At 42.8% G+C, this 18,104-nt stretch overlaps 1 protein-coding gene across 1 annotated transcript in view; it reads left to right on the top strand.

The window, feature by feature from the left end:
- Nucleotides 1–1,300: 1,300 nt before the first annotated feature.
- The window catches only part of NUP210 (nucleoporin 210), a 67,655-nt gene continuing 50,851 nt past the window's right edge, over nucleotides 1,301–18,104 (top strand). The window contains exons 1-4 of the mRNA XM_068419940.1: nucleotides 1,301–1,495; nucleotides 11,677–11,813; nucleotides 12,610–12,741; nucleotides 16,575–16,671. Of these exons, the coding sequence (XP_068276041.1) occupies nucleotides 1,338–1,495; nucleotides 11,677–11,813; nucleotides 12,610–12,741; nucleotides 16,575–16,671 (524 nt within the window). The 5' untranslated portion in view covers nucleotides 1,301–1,337. The remainder of the gene's footprint in view (nucleotides 1,496–11,676; nucleotides 11,814–12,609; nucleotides 12,742–16,574; nucleotides 16,672–18,104) is intronic.

The following is an 18,104-nucleotide window of genomic DNA, read 5'->3' as shown; positions in this document are numbered from 1 at the left end:
AAGTTTCTAAAAAAAGTAAATTATTAAATACACAAAAATTCCATCCTATGGAATCATGTTTATCTCTACATAAATCACCAGTTCACTTCAGTCTTGAGCAAAAACATCTGTAACAAACTGAACTGAGTAGTGCAGTGCCATCCACTACCAAGTACAAGCCCCATCACCACCAGGAGGTAAAATATACATTTTGCAATATGTTTACAAATATAGGGTAAAAAAAAAAATCAAATTGAGCCTTGTGATACCTGAATTCCGTTCCAGGCTCTGAACACACATAAATGATAACAGATCTTTCAGTGATGGTTAAAACTTCCCTCCTTTTTCTTCTTCTTCCTACACTGTCCTATTTCCCATGCTGTTCCACCACACTTTTGAGCAATACAACAGGAAAAGGTCGAGCTTGTGTTAGGCTGGCTGATGAAATCTAGCTACTTACTGGGCCCCTTGGAGGAGCTCCAAGCGGCTCACACCAAGGCTGCTTGTGGTTTTCACCTGGTTTGCAGAGTTCACGTACCACCAAGTTCCTTGTCTCGACTTCTTCACCTTTTTTTGCACTTTGGTCTGCCTACCATTTTTTTCCCCTAGGACACAAAGAGTACAGGAAAATAAGTCTTCTTTCTTGAAAGGTACAAGGAGATAGAAAATTGGTGTTTTTATAACAAAACTACTGTTGCTTAGCTTAGCTGTTAGCATCACTGTATGTACCATAACGTGCACACTGAAAGCGCATAGATGTAATGTGATACCCATATCCTCGATGGATTGTTTTAGGGTTTTTCTAATCCATAGGATTTAACCCATTTAGTGTTGTTTTGGTTTGGTTTTTTTTTTAATCCATAGGTCCTATTGTAAAAAAAACCCACCACCTCACCCCGCTGCCTTGAGCAGAGCTTGTGGCAGGTGCTGTCCGGGGTGAGGTGAAGGCAGCCTGACACACCCCACTCGAGGCAGACTCCTGAGGTGGCTCCGGTCGGTGACAAGCACCATTTAGGCCTCAACCACCAACCTTCTCCCTTCACCTGGCGCCGGCCGCGCCGCCTGAGGAAAACCCACCTCCCTCCCCAGCTGCTCAGGCCGTTTCCAACACGATGTACCCAGACGGGAGCGGTTTGTTTTTTATCCGCCCAAAGCTGCGGTAGCTTCGACTCGGCGGGCGCTCCCCGCTCTTGGCGCCACCAGAAACCACCTCAGGGGAGGCGGCGCCGGGCAGGCCCGGCCCCTCCGCTCGCCCCCCCGCCCCCCGGGGCGCCTTGCGCCGCCGCTGACGTCCCTCCGCCCGCAGCGCACGGCCGCCCGTTCCCGCCCTCACCGGCGGTTGGTGCCCGGCGCGGAGCATGGCTGCCCCCGCGCCTCACGCTCTGCCTCTCCTCCTCCTCCTTTCCCTTCACCTCACCGCCTCCTCCAAGCTCAACATCCCCAAGGTGCTGCTGCCTTTCACCCGCGGCACCCGCGTCAACTTCACGCTGGAGGCCAGCGAGGGTTGCTACCGATGGTGAGTGCAGGTGCCGCCGCCCGTTGGCCGCCGCTTCTCCCCCCCTTCCCCGCCGCCCGGACGCACCTGCGGCGCTTCCTCAGCCCCGCGGCGGGAAGAGGCGACCCGCGGCCGGGGCTCGATCGCTCCCCCCGCGGAGCCGTTCCCCTGAGGGAGCCAGCAGCGCCAGGCCTCCCCCGCTGGTTTCACGTTACTTCAGGCGTTTTTCTGGGTGTCCCAGCAGCGTAGGGGCAGAAACTGAGATACTCCCTGAGGGAAAGAGCTGGGCTTTACAAACCATCGCTGTTTTTCTTCTGCAGTGGGGTTTAAACCCGCTGGAGAGGGGCTCTGAATGGGGGAAAGGTCCCTGCTGTGGGGGAGCTTCCCGCCATGGCTGGGCGCCCCCGGTGCGCCTCACAGCCCACACATGCCCACCCTGCTTCTCCACGAACCCCACGCACGCCTTATGTGCTCACCCTGCTGCCCCACATACCCATGGTGCCACCCCGCACACGCTTGCCCCGCAGCCCCACGTGTGTGGGGACAGCACCCAGGGCTCGCGCTGATGCAGCTGGTGTAGAAATGCCCCTTCCCTCGCTGTGGTCAGTAACGAAGCTCTGACAGCTTTGAGTTCTGGGTGTGGACGTGAAGAAGTCGTAGCACATAGCTGAGAGCCTCTTGGTGCTGCTCTAAGTGCAGGCAACACCCAGAGCACGTCACCTGGGGACAACAAAGTCAAGTTTTAAAAGATTAAAGCTTTCCCGGTGTTCTTTTGGAGGCCGTGGTGCTGAGCACGAGGGATATACTCCAGGGACTTCTAACTGGGACCCCCGTCCCGCCTCGCACAGGGGGAGGCCTGTGAGCTGTGCTCGTGGGAGGCAGGTCTGGGTTGCGTTGAGCACCAGGGGCTAAAGGGAGATACCACGGCGTGTGCAGGTGTAGAAAGCGTGTCTCAGTCTTCATGTTAAACGAGTGTTGCCAACTCCTTGTCCTTCGTTAAGCATACCACAATGCTAATTTGGATCAGTAATGAGCAGGAAGTACGCACCTGAAAAGTGGCAGTCAGGATGTATTTCGGATGACACTTCCATGTGTGTCAGAGGGATGCGTGTAGCAGTTTTCAGCTGTTATTTTGTGAAATACAGCTCACAGGGCTATGTTTTCACGCTATGTCGGTTTATTTGCCTGGTTGTCCTACACTTCTCAGCCCTGGGCTGGTTACAAGCCTTTGGTCTGTGACAACTTAGACATTTGAGGATGTTTGCGCACAAAAGCAGTAATAAGAGTTTCTGCAGAAGCTGACTGAAAGGAAGTTACTAGATGAGGTACTTTTGGTCATGTGATTTACTTTTTATATGGACCATTTTAGTGAAAATCTCACAAGCATGGGTTCGTTCTTTTTCCTTACTCTGATCTCTAAAGGCAACTGAGTCTTCAAAAGGATTTGGTTTATGTGATAAATTACATTGTACGAAGCTAAAAACCAAACTCATCAAAGCACTAGTAAAATCTGGGTGGTGTAGACTGCCTTTGCTATTTTGGCAGCGACCTGCTATGTGATGCTGGTTGGGCTACAGCCATTCCTGCACGTGCCAGGTGCTGTCCAACTGTCAGAAGTATGTAGACGTTTGCAAATCTCACGGAAATCTACAGATGAAAAGATGTAAGATTGTAGGGAAGTACCAGATTTGGTCCACATATGTATCTCTAATGAGGGTAATCTGTAGGCACTTCAGAGCATGTTATATTGGTACCAGTTGCCAGCGATGGGTCGTATCCCTCACGCAGATATGCTTCCACGTGCTTTTCCATCCTCTCCCTCTGCCCTTCAGAGATTAATTTTGGTTGAGAATTAAGGAAACTATACCAACTTCATACAGAATGTGTCATCATTTTCTGTACCGGGGTTGTAAATGTTTATTTATTCACTTCTGCTTTGCAGGGACTGGCAGGATGTGGGTGGCAGAGCTCAACGTGTGCTTACAGAACCATGCGAAGGAAGCAGTAGCTGTGTGTGTGTGACCGAGCAGAGGCAGTAATGCTTGTCGCAGTGCTCAGAGCACGTTTGCTAGATTGCATCTGTGACTCCCTTTCCCTCTACCTCCTTGCCCCCGCAGGCCTTGAACTGCAGGGGCTTAGAAAAAGTGTACTTTGGAGGGGCAGACAACTCCACAGCTCCTTGCTGACAAGTTTCCTGTATGTTCCTGTTAAAGCCATCAGTAACAGCTATTACTGGAAGGAGGCCGTTAAACTGAAGAAGTTAGGAAGTACCAAATGTAATGACTTGAGAACTAGTGACTAGTCCTCACCCAGAATTTGTAAAATGATGCACAAAAGCAGGGATTTGGAATGGAAATTATAAGATCGAGGCCCTTTGTGTCTGGAGAGGGGACTGAGGTTGTGCAATATGGGTGATCCCGAGGTTAGAGGTAGCGTATCAAAGCTGTTCTTGTTTTACAGCAGCATCTGTCTTCAAAAGACATCCTTTGAGTATTTGAAGGACTGCGTTACTCGTCTCACACATTCAGAATTCATACCTGAGTGTCCAATTCCATGAAAAATCAGTCTATGGCATGTTGTGACCTTATTTCTTTCCAGTTTCCCTTTGGGGCTTCAAAGTTTACCTCTGAAAGCAGGAGATTTTCAAAGGGATTGTAGTGGTGTCTGAGAATTCCAGTGATTCAAGGGAAAAGGTCAGATTTTATTGTCATCCCAGCAGATGGGGAGCAATGATAAAGTTACAAGCATGGCTTTGAAGTATTTTCTGATTATCAAGATGCTCATGCCTTCTGGAGTTTGGGTTGCCTTTATGTTAAAATTATTTTTTGGTAAAAGCTTTGTTTTCAAAGCATACGGTGTTCCCATCTGTAAATGTTGTACATGGTGCTATCTTCAGGGATAAAACACAGTCTGTGCAGATATATTTAGCATTTAAATTACATCTATATTTATCTTTTAATTACCTTAATCCAGAAATTACACCTGGAAGAATGAAAGCGTTCAGAAGCAGAATTGTCTCCTTGAAATCTGCCTTACCATAATAACATTTGGGGGGGAACACAGAAAACAAAACCAAACCCCAACATTTTTCCCCCAGGTATACAGCATGGCACAGGGTATTTATAGCAGAAATTATCTGTAGCCTATAAATATGCTTATAATGTTATTTTAACATTATTTTGTATCTTGGAGTATAGAGATACACGGTGAGAACTGGTGGAAAGCTTAAGCTTCAGGAGCTAGCTTTGAGAAATACGACTGAGTGGATTTGAATCACTGAGCATTGAAGTCAGAGGTTTTGCTATGGAAAGGTTACAGCTGTAGGAAACGTCCAAAGGTGATAACGGCCCTGTACAATGTTCTTTGTTGCAAATGTAACGAAGGAGAGTTTATTGCCACCTTAAATAAAAGTGTGTGTGTGTGCTACTGAAGCCCTCACTGATGAGGTGACACAAAGCTAATTGCCATGGCAGGAGGAGCAGGTGGTGAGTGCTGGAGTGATGTTTGAGATGGCTGAGTGGTGTTTGAGATGCATAATGCCCAGGTTTTTCCAGAGACCCCAGAACCGATGTGCAGCACTGCTCTTGCAGTAGTTGGCTGGCAAAGCTCATTTTCTATCTCCTTATCTTATCATGTTTCTGATAGTGGGTTGTAAATTGGTCTTATCACTGCATGGGATGTATGTGGTGTCTTACGTGTTTTAAAAAATGTATATTAGAGTGTTGCTGATCGAGGTCTGTTACTTTGCTATAAGACTGACAATCTCATCTCTGATAATCTGATAAATTGTTGTTGTTTTGTGAATTACCTGTTTTACCATGTGTCTAAAAAACCTTGTCTTTAACTCACTGAAAAATGTTTTGTGTCAGATACTAACTGTTAAATTCCATATTATGAAATGACATCTTCAATAATAGTTGTTATCCTCTGCTATCCTTACCCCTTCTCTGGTTCTCACCTGCTCTGCATTTCCTACTTATAAGGCCATTATAGGAGGCAGCAAAATGTTCTCCCTCTCTCTGGGAGGTGCCTACGCTGCTGACTGCTGGGTAGGCTGGTTGCACTGCAGCATGTGCTTCCCCAGCGTGGTTTCAAGCTCTTGTAGGTACCAGAACGAGCTCAGAATTGGGTTGAGATATCCTTGTTGGTAAGGTGAGATGGGCTGTGCTGCTGTGGCTCAGGTCTGTGTTACCTGAGCATGTTGGCTCAAAGCTAGAGCAGGTAGCGTGAGTCTGCGGCGTAGATGTTCTGCCTGAGTTGAAGAGGCAGAAGAAATAATCATGTTTTTTCTCTTAGCCAATGTGTCAACCTGCAGTGCAGGTTTACTGTTGAAAAAACTTTTTCTGAATCTAAGCATAACCTGGCTGGGAAGGAGGACAGACAGAGTAGGGACTGTTGTTGATTTTGGGCAGCTTTCATTGCTGAACACCCATGAAATGTTTTAAGACTTGCTCTCTTTGGGTGTGGGTCTCACCTTAGTAATTGAAGCTTTAAGGCTGTCTGCATGCGAGAAGGTTTAACATGGATAATTCGAAATAATGCAAAATGTGACATTTGTGTTTTGGAAGGAAACTGCCATTTTTTAGTTTTGTTTTCTAATTTGAGATCAGGTTAGCTAATTTTAGAAGAGCTTGTGTAGACCAACCTTTATTCATTGCACTCTCTTAGCTGGAAGATGACTATCACTAGCGTGGCATGCCATTTTCCTTCGTGCAGCTAGAAAGGTACGAAGATAAGCACTTATGGTGAAATGCTTTTGGCCACCAGCTAATTTGACAAAATGTCCAAGTTACAGTTGGGCATCTGGGTTGGATTTTGAGAACAATCATCACTGGCTTAACTGCTTCCTGTGAAGTTAACGGACATGCCAGCTGATCACCATTATAAAATCCCATGAGCAAAAGCTTCATCCTTGGCTCGTTCTGTGGTGTGTGGTGTTTCCATTTGCTTTTAAAGCAGAACTGGATGGAGGACTTTCTTGCTGCTTTTTGTTTTCCCAGTACAATAAGAAACATCCTAGGAGAGGATTGACTGAACGATAGAGTCTGCCACTGTGTTATTAAAAATCCTTAAAGGTTGAGGGAACTCTGCCAGGCTCCCTCTGTGTTTTCTTTGGAATGGGTTCAGTTTCCATATCCGTGGTTCTCTGGGAATCTGTTTTTTTATCATACAACTGCAGTTACCTGGACGCTGTTCTGGCTCTTGTGTCTCTTTTCCTTTTTTTATGTCAATAGTGCTAGTCCCAAGAGTGACTAGAAATAAGGTACCTAATGTGTTGGTCAATCCAGTCTTACCACACTCCTGAAAACCTTTACTGTCCAGTTTCCCTGTGGCTTCGTATCTGCACACACGCCTGATACAAGTTCCACAAGATTAGATCAACTGACAGTCACGGTGTGTCTCCACAAAGGTGGATTTTTGCTAATTTAGTCAACTGAGTTTAGTCTGAAAAGCTGACAAAACAATATGAAATGCTGAAGAATCAACAGAGTATTGCTAGAGTCAGGAAAAGGGTAATATTTGCCGGATCTTTAAACCAGCTGATAAATAAATTAAATATAATCCTTGTAGTATTCACATGTGGTATTACAGAGCAGTCGATTAAAGAAATGCAGGCCTCTGGGTAGATCTGTAGATACCATCTTGGCTTATGGTTCTGTGTCTGGGGGGGGTGGAAATCATGAGTGAAATGGAAGTCAGCAAGAGGACGGCAGTCTTTATTGCAAGTGTCATTAATTCCTCAGGGAGTAGGATTTTATTCTGAGGGAAATAAATATTGGGACTTTTGTTAGCTTTTTTTTTTTTTTACACCTCCTCACTCTTCTTTGTAGTGCTTCCTCCCCTGCCTTGCTCTGCACTTTCTTATAGACACTGCTATGAGACGAGAGCTAGTGCCAGAAATGCTTCCCATTGCTTCTCAGGATCTAATTTTGACCTCTGACAAGCCTAGCTCTCAATATCGCACACTGACGTGCTGCCGAAGATCTGATGTCATTGGAAGTTGATATAAATTGCAGTCTTTGATGTCATTTTAAAGGAAAAGTTTCCTTTTCTTGTCCATCTGGGATGCAGTAGTGATCCCAGTGTGTATTACAGCAGAGTGATGCCACCGTCATGTACAGCCTGTTTGATGAGTGCCTTGTGCTTTCTGTACGTGACCCTGAATTGGATGTAGCTACCAACAGAACGTGCTTTTGATATTGCTGAATGGTACTCAGGGGCCATCAAGTATTTCATATGTTATGGTGTAAAAACAATAGTGCAGATTGGTTTTTAATATAAATCAGTAGTAAACCAAAGCTCAGAAAGGCCCTACTCCACCTGCTCAGTTCACTAATTGTGTAAAATAGCAGACATCCTACTGGTAGTAAAAGTAAAAATGTACTTGTATCAAAAAAAGTAAGAAATTCAGCAGATATTCTACCTGCTATTTTAAACTGTTAGAGCCCAAATAGTATCTAACCTCAAGTTCCCTACTCCAGTGACAACTAAAGAGTTAACCGGCGTTCAGATGTAAAAGCTTAAAGTTGTGGAGTGTATGTAAGTTTACAGCTAAAATTTAATGCAAACTTTTAGTTTATCTTTGTTCCTTCCTTTTTCTAGTCTGAAAAATATCCTGTAATTAGATTTAGTTTTGCAACACTGCTATTAGTGCAAACTGTAATGGTTGTGTATTACAATACATAGTAAAAGAACAAATACAAAACACGGTGAAATCCTTGTTGTGTTGTAAACACAATCCATTTCAGACTGTAAGAACACAAAAACTTCAAATTAATTTAAAAAAATCTAATGGCAGAGAATATTAAGCAATGTAAAGAACTAAATAATAAAATAAAAGTCGATTCCATACATATAATGCTTATTTTAAAATGCCTGCACGCATATTAAGTCAGATCTGCTTGCTCAGCTTAAAAAGCCTCCCAGCCAAGTACAGAAAAAGCCTTACTGGCTGTGAATACTAACGTTGTTTAAAGAAACTTGCTGAATGTTGGACAACTGTTTCATGGCTGCCTAAGAAGCTACAGAATAATAGGAAAATAACTAATTGTTCACTCTTAAATTGATTGCTGTATAGTGGTGTTAAACGTACTACTAGTATAGAAAACAGTGGTATTTTAGAAACAATGTAAACCCTAGTGTAAGAAAATGCTCATATTTGTGCACATTGCGTAGCTATCTGGAATATAAAAAAGAATTTTCAGGTTTAAGTTTCTAATTGGTGTTTAAATTGTCCATTGCATACTTCTGTGGGTTGGTTTTTCCTTGATTAGCTGGCGTACTTTGAAGTCTCTGGGTTAGCAGTTGCTCCTGTTGTTTCAGAATCCTTTAAAACTAGTCTTCGTGTAAGCAAAGTGTTAACACACCAATATTAATCATTCATTGAGTTAATGAATTTCACCCAAGACAAAAATATCATACTGCTATGCAGTGTCTAACAAACCTGTACACCGCCGTTAGCATGCACAATTAAAAATGTTCTGACAGGGGTTTTGTGCCCTCGGGTTGCAAGCTGTTGGGGCCTCTTTGTTTGGACAGTATAGTACGATGAAATCCAGACCCGTGTGTAGGGAACCAGAGAGCTGACACAAATGTAGTTTTGCTTCATGTGAAGTTTCTGCGAGAAATGCAGTGTTCCTGTCCTACCGACTGCTTCGAACCAGAGGGATCTTGGTGTCTTGCACGGCCGGATTGATCTTCAGAATTGTGCTTTTCATCGCTTAAGGCTGGAAACAGGATTTGCAGTTTTATTCCAGTGACTACAACCAGGTTGGTCCATGTTCACCTGGCCTGCAGCTGTTAACTCTAAGCTAACTGAACATGTTGTGGTATGTTAGTTTCTGAAATGGGTACAATTTTAGTTAACAAGAAGTTTTGTTCTTCACTGTTTTGGATTGGTGGGTGCTGCCAGTAATAAAAGTAGGTGAAACCTGCGTTTGGGGAGAAGGACATGTATGGTATTGCTGCTGTTTGAAACTCTCCTCCATCTCCTCGCTGAGTCAGAAGATTTTTCCCATGGGTCACAGGTAGGCATTTTTGAACATCCTGCAGAAGAAAAGGCTAAATCAGTCCAGCTTCACCAGCTGTACCAGGTGGGGATCTAGTGCCTGGTGTAGATTGCATTTACCAGATAACACAATGTTTTCACCAGAAACTGCTGCCATCATCTGGGAGAAGCAATTCCTGAACTGCTTTGTCATCAGTGCTTTCTTTCATTGCTTTAATCCTTCAAAGGACCCTTGTGAAAGAGCTTTGACTCGGGATCCCTCAGCAAACAGCGATGGCTGTTTCAGGCGCTTAATTCCTTAGCAGCTTAAGGAGGGTGCTGGGCTCTGAGCTGGAGCCCAAGCAGGCTGCCTCTCTGCTTACTCTGCAGGAGCTGCTGCAGGTGTAGCATGAGTGAGGAGTTGTGTAGAGCAGCCCCGACCCAGTTCTCCAGAATGGTTAGTCAGCAGCTCATCCCAGTTCAGAGGGGTGATGTTCTGTTTGCAAGAGGTATGGCCTGCTTGAATATTTTAGTTGCTGTAACGGTTTAAAGCTGGGCTGGCTATTAAACTGGTGGCAAGTGCTCTTTTATTAGCCCTCTCCCCCCCTAAAAGAGGAAGGAAAAGAGAGAAGGGAGACAGACTTACGGGTTGGAAAGTTAAAATGGTTTTAATAAACTGTAACAATGTAAAAGGGTATAATAATAACAATAATGGAAATAATTAAATATATACAAATGTATACAAACCCAAGAATGAGCTCCCCCAATGACAGTCACGTCATCACTGACACTGCAGGACAGGCTCTGGGAAGGCCCAGACTGGTCTCAGTGACAGACAGGAACTAGATCCAGGAATGCAAGGACTGGGATTGAGGGCAGGAGGAAAAAAAAGGACAGAGTCCTCTTCAGTAGAGGAGAGTGAGACCCTCATGATCCCCCTTCTTTATACTGAGAATGACGTGTGTGGGCTGGCATACCTCGTTGGTCAGTTTTGGGTCACCTGCCCTGTCTGCTCCTCCCTGCAGGTGTGACCCTCCTGTGGCTCCTCACTCGTAATCAGTGAGGAATTTAGCAGTGACCTTGGTTTCTCTAGGAATAAGTACAATCGAGAGCCTTCCTGTATACCATCCTACTGGTACCTCAGTGATAAACTTTGAGTGTTCTCAGCCCTCGAAGCAGACACTGTCTGCAAAACATGCAGTCAGTTTCAGAAAGTGCAGTTACTTGGAAGAAGCTTAGCTGAAAGTAAGAATCACTGAAAGGAAGATTGGTCTGGTTTAGGCCAAACCAGGACAATTGCTTTGAGCACTCTACATTGAGGCCTCAGATGTATATTGCTACTATCTCAAATTTAATTTCAAGAGGCTTGGTTTTTGATAACCTTTAAACTTTTTTTCTCATCTTGACCTTTTTGGCGCAGAGGAAGTGAGAACTGGGCGCCATGTCCATGGTGAGCTTCCCACAAGTCCATTCCTGGAGCAGTTGTCTTTAGAAAAGCCATACAAGTCAGGGCAGGAACTAACAGATGCATCAATTTTAGTCAAAATTCCAGGTCGGCTTACATTTTACCAAAGATTATTATAACCTTTGCATGTTTTACAGTGTTAAATACTTCAGCTAGACAGACTAAATCCATTTTTTTTTTTAATTTCTTGATTAAAAAATGTTGTTTCTTCCTTGTTCAGAGCCTCTGCCGTAGCAAACATACATAATTGTGTTCTGTCATCAGGGAAAACCTCAGATTTTTTCAGAACTTTGTTTCTAACTTGTTTTGAAAATGCAATTACAAGTAGTGAATGGAGCTTTACCTAAAATTATTTTACCTTCTCCTTCAGTATTCTGTGTGTGGTTTTGCTTGTTCCGTGCCTCTAAGCTAATAAAGAGTTAGGCCAAAGGCTTTGTAACTTCGTTAAGGAGCTGGGTATAGCTCTGAACTGACTGAATTGCATTCAGCAGTGAACATGCCATAGAGAGAAGGCTGTGCTTGTCTGCCCGGGCTCTGGGGGGCTCCTGCTCTGTGCTTTCCCCCTCCCGTAGCCAGCACTTGCTTCTGCTGAAGTCCTCAGGGAGCTGTTGCAATCCAGCTCTTACGAAAGCCGGGTCCTGACCATGTAGCATGTCTCATGTAAATTATTTTGGTGGCTTTTAAACTAGACCTTTGATTTCTGTCTAGCAGTAACTTAAATCCTGCTAACACAACCAAATACTCTTGTAGGTCCTCCACCAGGCCGGAGGTTGCGAGCATAGAGCCGGCAGATCAGGATGAGCGCCAGTGTTCGCAGAAAGCTGTTGTCCAGGCACGGTCCTCGCAGCCCACACGTCTGACAAGTATCATCTTTGCTGAAGATATAAGTAAGTTTTAACTTTTGTAAGCACACCACTACTTGTTTACGGGCATCCTGGCATCCTTCAGAAACAAAATAGAGAAAAAAGTGCACAAAACAAGAAATTTCCATTCATATGCACAGTCATTCTAGACTTTTCATGGGCATGGTTTTTAAGTTCTGTTTGTTAAAGGCCTCAGATAAGTGTTAATGATGTTAATGATACATCCAGAGAAATGGGTAATTCTTTAAAAAAAAAGGGGCGTGACTGAAAATAATTTTCAGTACGTACTTTTTATAATGCAAATTCAGATGTTTTGGATTTTGGAAGCTGGAAATTGCCTCGTTAGTTTTTAATTCATACAATATACCTGGTTAGTTTTTATAATGACAGATAGGCAAAACCAGATGGTCAATTAAATGTCTTGCAGTCACTAAATGAAGAAGTATATAGGGGTTTATCATCTGTGGGTAAAAGTCATTAAGGTGTCTAGGGCATGAGCCACATCGACAGTTGCGCTGTGGAAACTCTTAATATGTATTCGGACAAAATGTCTGTAAGTGTTAGTGTAGATAGAAATGACAATTTTTTAAGATTTATTCTGAAGTTCAGTGAGGAAGGGAACTGCTTTTCTTGCTTGCTTAACCACAATCACCCTTTGACCAAGAGTTTCTTAGTCAAGGTCATGACCTAGTTTCAGTTCCTTCAGTGCCCGTGTCTTGTGTCATTGGCTAAATTTGAGGTGCATTTTGTCTTGTTGGTGCTCTTGATGAGCATGTCCAGCGTTGCTGATTTCATGTGCTCTTTCTGATGTCTTTTTGAGTGACTGGACAAGTGCTTCGTTGTGATGCTATAGTTGATATAATTCGCGACATCCAAATTGTGTCCACAACAAGAGAACTCTATCTTGAAGATTCACCGCTGGAGCTCAAAATTCAGGCTTTGGATTCTGAAGGTAAGAGATTTACTAGTAGGAGAGAAAATACACATTGAAAATCTTAATTGTCTGATATGTGCACTGGTTTTATTTGCAACACAACTAAATGGTAGAAGCCAAGCTGAGTAGTTTGCAGGGAGCTCTCTGGATAATACATTCAGTAACCTATTGTTTTTGTTTAAGTGTAAAATCTACATACCACCTGAATAGGAAAATCAAACACTGCTTGATTTCCAACAACTTTTGCTTGCCTTTTTTCCTTATTTTTGCAGAAAACTTAACTCTAGTGCTAAAACCAGAATTTAAAATAATTAAAATAAAAGTGCCAGCTCTTAGCAATTCTACCTCCAGGTCAGGAGTAAGAATGTAATGGAAAAAGTCCCCACACTCGTCCTGTTGAAATGTCCCATCAGGATTTAACTAGGCTGAGCAAGGCTGCGCAGGAATGTGAAGTAGTCTGCTCTTTTTATTTTATTTTTGTTCTTTTAAGCTGAGATAGTCTAGAGAATTTTGCAAAAGGACATTCCATCTGAGTCCAATCAAGCATTCGACAGGATGTTCAGAGATTATGTTGAAGACCAACCACTATTGCTTGGAGTAATATCCCTTAGTTATTATAGAAACATTCACTTCTGGGAGGTACCATTTAGGCTCATAAAAACCAGTGCATTTGGACTGAATGTGTAATTATTTAATAGAAGCAGAAAACATCTGCTTTTTGTACTGTCAGTAGCATCAGAAAAAGAGCCATGATGCTGGTAAGAATTTCATGCTTTGGTTTCAACAATCGATTTTTATGCACACATCAACACTCACACAAACCAAATGATTTTTAGGACAACTGCTGGGCTGAAAGGAAATGATACATAAAGCAGCTATAAAAGGTTGAATTATTTATTTTGGTAGTTAATGAGCCCATCCTACAGTTGTTTGTAAACCATGAATGCCAGGTTTTGTATGGCAATATGTTAATAATGAAAAGTAATTTTGTTTTCTTATACTATGTGTAACACTGGATTCTTGGCTTGATGTTTCTGGAAACTCTCAAGTGTGCTCAATGGACAAATTTGCCTCGGAAGCCACCCAAGTTAGTCTGAACAGGAGCAGTGGTTCAAAACACGCAAAGAACATTTAATCTGCGTGAGTGAAACAAGGTGTTGGTTAGAAGCTGTAGGACTAAACTTCCTAATCTAAGTTTAGGGGATCAGGATACACTCAAGAGCTTTGGAAATCAGTTCCTTTTGACCCAAATAACCTCGTCATCCACCCTTGGGAGACCTTTGGACAAGTTGGACTCTCTGTGGTCTTTCTTGTCACACTTGAAAAAAAAGATTCAAGAGCAGCAGCAAGTTTATTGAAGGACATAATTGAGAGAATTGAATAAGGGACTTCTGAACACTTCTTGTTTGTTTGTTTTAATATTCAGAAGGTGAAAAAATACATATAATTATCCAGTTCAGTGACTATTGGGAAAAATCTGCTTAGTTTTGCTGAAAACTTGAACAAAGAATTGGTCTCAAGCCTGTTAGTGCAGTGTGTGTGAGAGGGAGAAAGAGTAGATGCTTTGTATCAGCCGTTGTATGTGTAGTGTTGCAGTGAGTAGCTTTTTCCCTGGTATGTAAAGTCGTTAAGCAGGCCCTAGGGATGTACCAAGTGTGATTTGTTTAGGGCTGATGGTGATTGTTGCATCTTACTTTGCCAGATTATTGCAGATGGTATGGGTCAGACCATTCATTGGTATTGATGATTCTACTCCTATGAGTATGAATATATCTTCACGAATAGTTTATTTCCTTATTCTCTTCCATATATATGTTGTCCAGTTATTTTTTTCATGAAATGTCTTTTTTCAGTTACATTAATGCAGATTCCTTTTTGTACATGTTTTTAATAAGACACTCAAAATACAAACTCGATCCCCAAATACTGCTTTTCAGATTACTAATGCAAGAGAGGAAGATGATCATGGAGATCTTTGGCCAAATTAAGTAGAGAATGTAGAGGGCAAAAAAAGTCATACCATATGGTGTTTTATTTTATCTCTTGAACTTTACTCAAGTTATTTTATTATGACTTAACTAGAGGTGAGTTAAATAAGAGAAAGACTTAACGATGTGAGTTTGCATTTCTTTGACTATGAGTGTGCAAGGAGCACTGGCTTCCTGCCCCAGTGATGGAGCAGAGCACATCAAGACAGCTCTCCTTCTTTACTGGGCTTTGCCCCAGCCTTGCCAGTCTGAGCCGCGTTTCTGCTGAAGCATCACAGAGCAGCAGCTCTGGGCCGGGTTACGGCCGTGGAGCAGGAGCACAAGTCACTGCCTACACTGACATCCGAGGAGCCTGGGAGGGCAACGTTACAGCTGGCCAGGGCAGCTGCTCTGCAGCCCCTGTGACAGCTGTGTGATTCTGCAGGGGAGGACAAAGGCGCAGTATAGTTCATGGCGAGCGCTGTACTGCCTGTCTGCCTCCCTGGGTGCTGCCTCTGAGAGGCCTCTGGAGACAGCTGCTGCCCTCGGAGATGGCTGATCCTGGCTTGAATGAGTGAGACCCTGCATCGTCTGGGGAATGCCCGTGACAGTTTGATAACCTGACCTTGCCTTTGTAGTGAGGGGCCCCAACAGGAGCCGGGACATCCAGGCCCAGTGGTGGTTCAGAGGCTGTAGGGACAGCTTCGTGCCTTTGCTGCCGGTTCGCTGCCCACTGGCTGTGTCCCTCTCCATAGTGCCACAGTGTGTGTTTCCCTGCTTGGCCCTGTCATTTTCAAATGGAGGAAAACAGAAGCGTGTAATACAGCTTTGCAGAGCTAAAGCATGCATCGCTGAAGAAAGTTAAACTTGAATGTATGTTAAATAATCCAGTCTCAATCAATTTTAATTATATGGCCTTGTGTGTTTAGAGTTTTGTGTTTGAATTCCTGTTTATTTGGGATTTGGAACAATCTGCAGTAAGTTGTATAGAAATGGGAGAAGCAACATAGGCTGTGTATTGTGTTAACTTAAAATATTTCTGTGGCTTAAAGATGTCATAAACTTTTAAGCACAAGAATTTGAGAATAAGTTTGCTTTGATTCTTACTTTATTAATATAGATACGAATGTCAAAGAGAAGAACACAATTGAAAATGTATTTTAAAGTATAGTAAGTACTGGGATTTCAGTTCCATGTTTATTTGTGCCAGTGGGAAGTGCAGTTCAGAGCAAGACTCATCTTGAAGATTATAAAATGTTTCAGATTAGCAGCTCATTGCACTTAAATGTAGTAATGACAAATCTTTGCCTTCAATCTGTTTATTCCTTTGTGTTCCTTTTTAGCATTTACAATCTCTCCTGTTCTAGTGGTTCACAGTTTTGTAGAAAGTTACAGGTAAATCATGCTTGTATTCAAAACCCAAACAATTTATGTGAAAAGTGCAGTTTATCAGTGCTGTGAACTCAAGTTACCCAAATGGTATCTCAGATCCCCATGTTTCAGAATGAAAGACTGTTAGCAGGTTTTTTTGGTGTCCTGCTAATATCCAAGAAATAGTGAGGTTTTTGTGGTCAAAGGGGGAAGGAGGTGGCTGGTGCCAAGGATATCAGAGGCTGACAAGTGGAGGATAGGTGATAACACCTGTACCTATCCAGTGGGCTTTGTGAAGAACATAAAGCGGTGTATGATGTTGCAAACTCAACAGAAAAGCCAGTTAAATATCTTGAATTTGCCAAAGTCAGCAAAGCATGATAAACTGTGATCGGTATTTAGTTTAAAATCCCTCTTTTAGGGGTAAGATAGGGAAATTTCCTAGGGAAAAACGTCATAGTTTGTGTTCCAGGAAGACTCTGTGCTTGTTACTTGTTTTTGTTTGATTTATAGGAAACACTTTCAGCACATTGGCAGGATTAGTGTTTGACTGGACAATAGTAAAAGACACAGAGGCTGATGGCTTCTCAGATTCCCACAACGCATTACGGTAGGTTCATTTACTTCGTTCTCGTAAGTCTCGTGTCCATTAAGTTTGATGTGTTTCAATATTTCCTCACATCTGGGCAGTTTACTGAACTGATGCCCAAAATAATGCTTATGGGTCAGTTTTTTCAGGTAGTTTTCTAAGGGCGTACTCAACAGTCTGGACACTCTCATGCCTGTTTAATTTAACAACTGATAGTGTTAATGAGCAGCCCAGGTAGCTCTAATCCAACAACTAGAAATAAATAGATGCAGTTGTTGATCTTCCTGAAACATCTTGTGCAAAGGAAAGATTTACCCACAAGACTGTTATCTCGGGAATTCGGCAGAGATATTTTTATTTTTTTTTTAAAAGGAAAAAACCTCCTCTTCCATTTCAGAAAGGAGCTCTCCAGACTTGAAGAGTTTCAGGTTTCAGTCAACACCTGGTTCTGGTGTTGAAATAGCTTTCAAAGTAGCTAACCTTTAAATTGGAATGGACCAAGTGGCTGCTTGTAAGCTAGATACAGCTCATAAGGCCAGGTGAAATAATTCAGTGAAAGGCATTCAATGAAGCTATTCAACATATTGTCTTTCAGACAAAGCAATGTATGGAAAGAACTTGCATGGTAAATAAGCTGTGGTGCTTGGTTCCATCATCTGTACTGAATCAAAGAATAAGTTGACTGGAATTTAGAAGTGCTGTATCTTGTGGAAACTTCTATCCAAAGGTCTTGAAAGTGATTTCAACTCACTAGTGAGAGAAGTGTTTTTCAGCATTCCTGTGTAATAGGGAAATATTCCTTAGTGGAGGTGGAGTTCTTGCCCAAAAGTCAGAAAGCTCATCTGTGGCAGGGATAGGAATTGAATCCAGACTGTATGATTTTTTTTTTTTTTCTTGTGTATTTGTCACCAGACCATCTTTGGCCTCTGTTTTGGTGTTGGTGGCTTCAAACAGAAATTTGCATTTCCATCCTTATTAAACTGACCAGAATTGAAGGCTACTTAGCAGTACCTTATATGGGATGTTTTTCAAGTTGGACTCCAAGAGTTTTATCTTTGTGCTGACGCCAGCTGGTGTGAACACACCAGGATCCTGTTATCTAGCAGTATTATGCTCATATTCATCATATTATATGCCATGGTGAATCTTGACTTTGCTCAACGTCAATGTTGGTAGCAAAACTGCCTCCCTGATATACATGACTTTGACCAGACTACAAACACATGAAATATGGGGTTTTCTCACAAAACAGTTTACAGACACTTCTTGAGTACAGCTTTAGTCAAAACTTCCCTAACGTATAGAAAGCTTGTAAGATGAGATGGATTCAAACTCATGCACCAGAGGTTTCAGTTACTTCAGAAAACAGGTTCCAGCAAAGTGTAGGTAGATTGTGGGACATAAAATAATGTAGGAAACTAGACCACAGAATCACAGAATCAACCAGGTTGGAA

Source organism: Nyctibius grandis, chromosome 29 (genome assembly GCF_013368605.1).
Source record: "Nyctibius grandis isolate bNycGra1 chromosome 29, bNycGra1.pri, whole genome shotgun sequence".
Classification (NCBI taxonomy): domain Eukaryota; kingdom Metazoa; phylum Chordata; class Aves; order Nyctibiiformes; family Nyctibiidae; genus Nyctibius; species Nyctibius grandis.
Note: the sequence above shows the minus strand (reverse complement) of the source record. Positions and strands in the feature narration are given on the sequence as shown.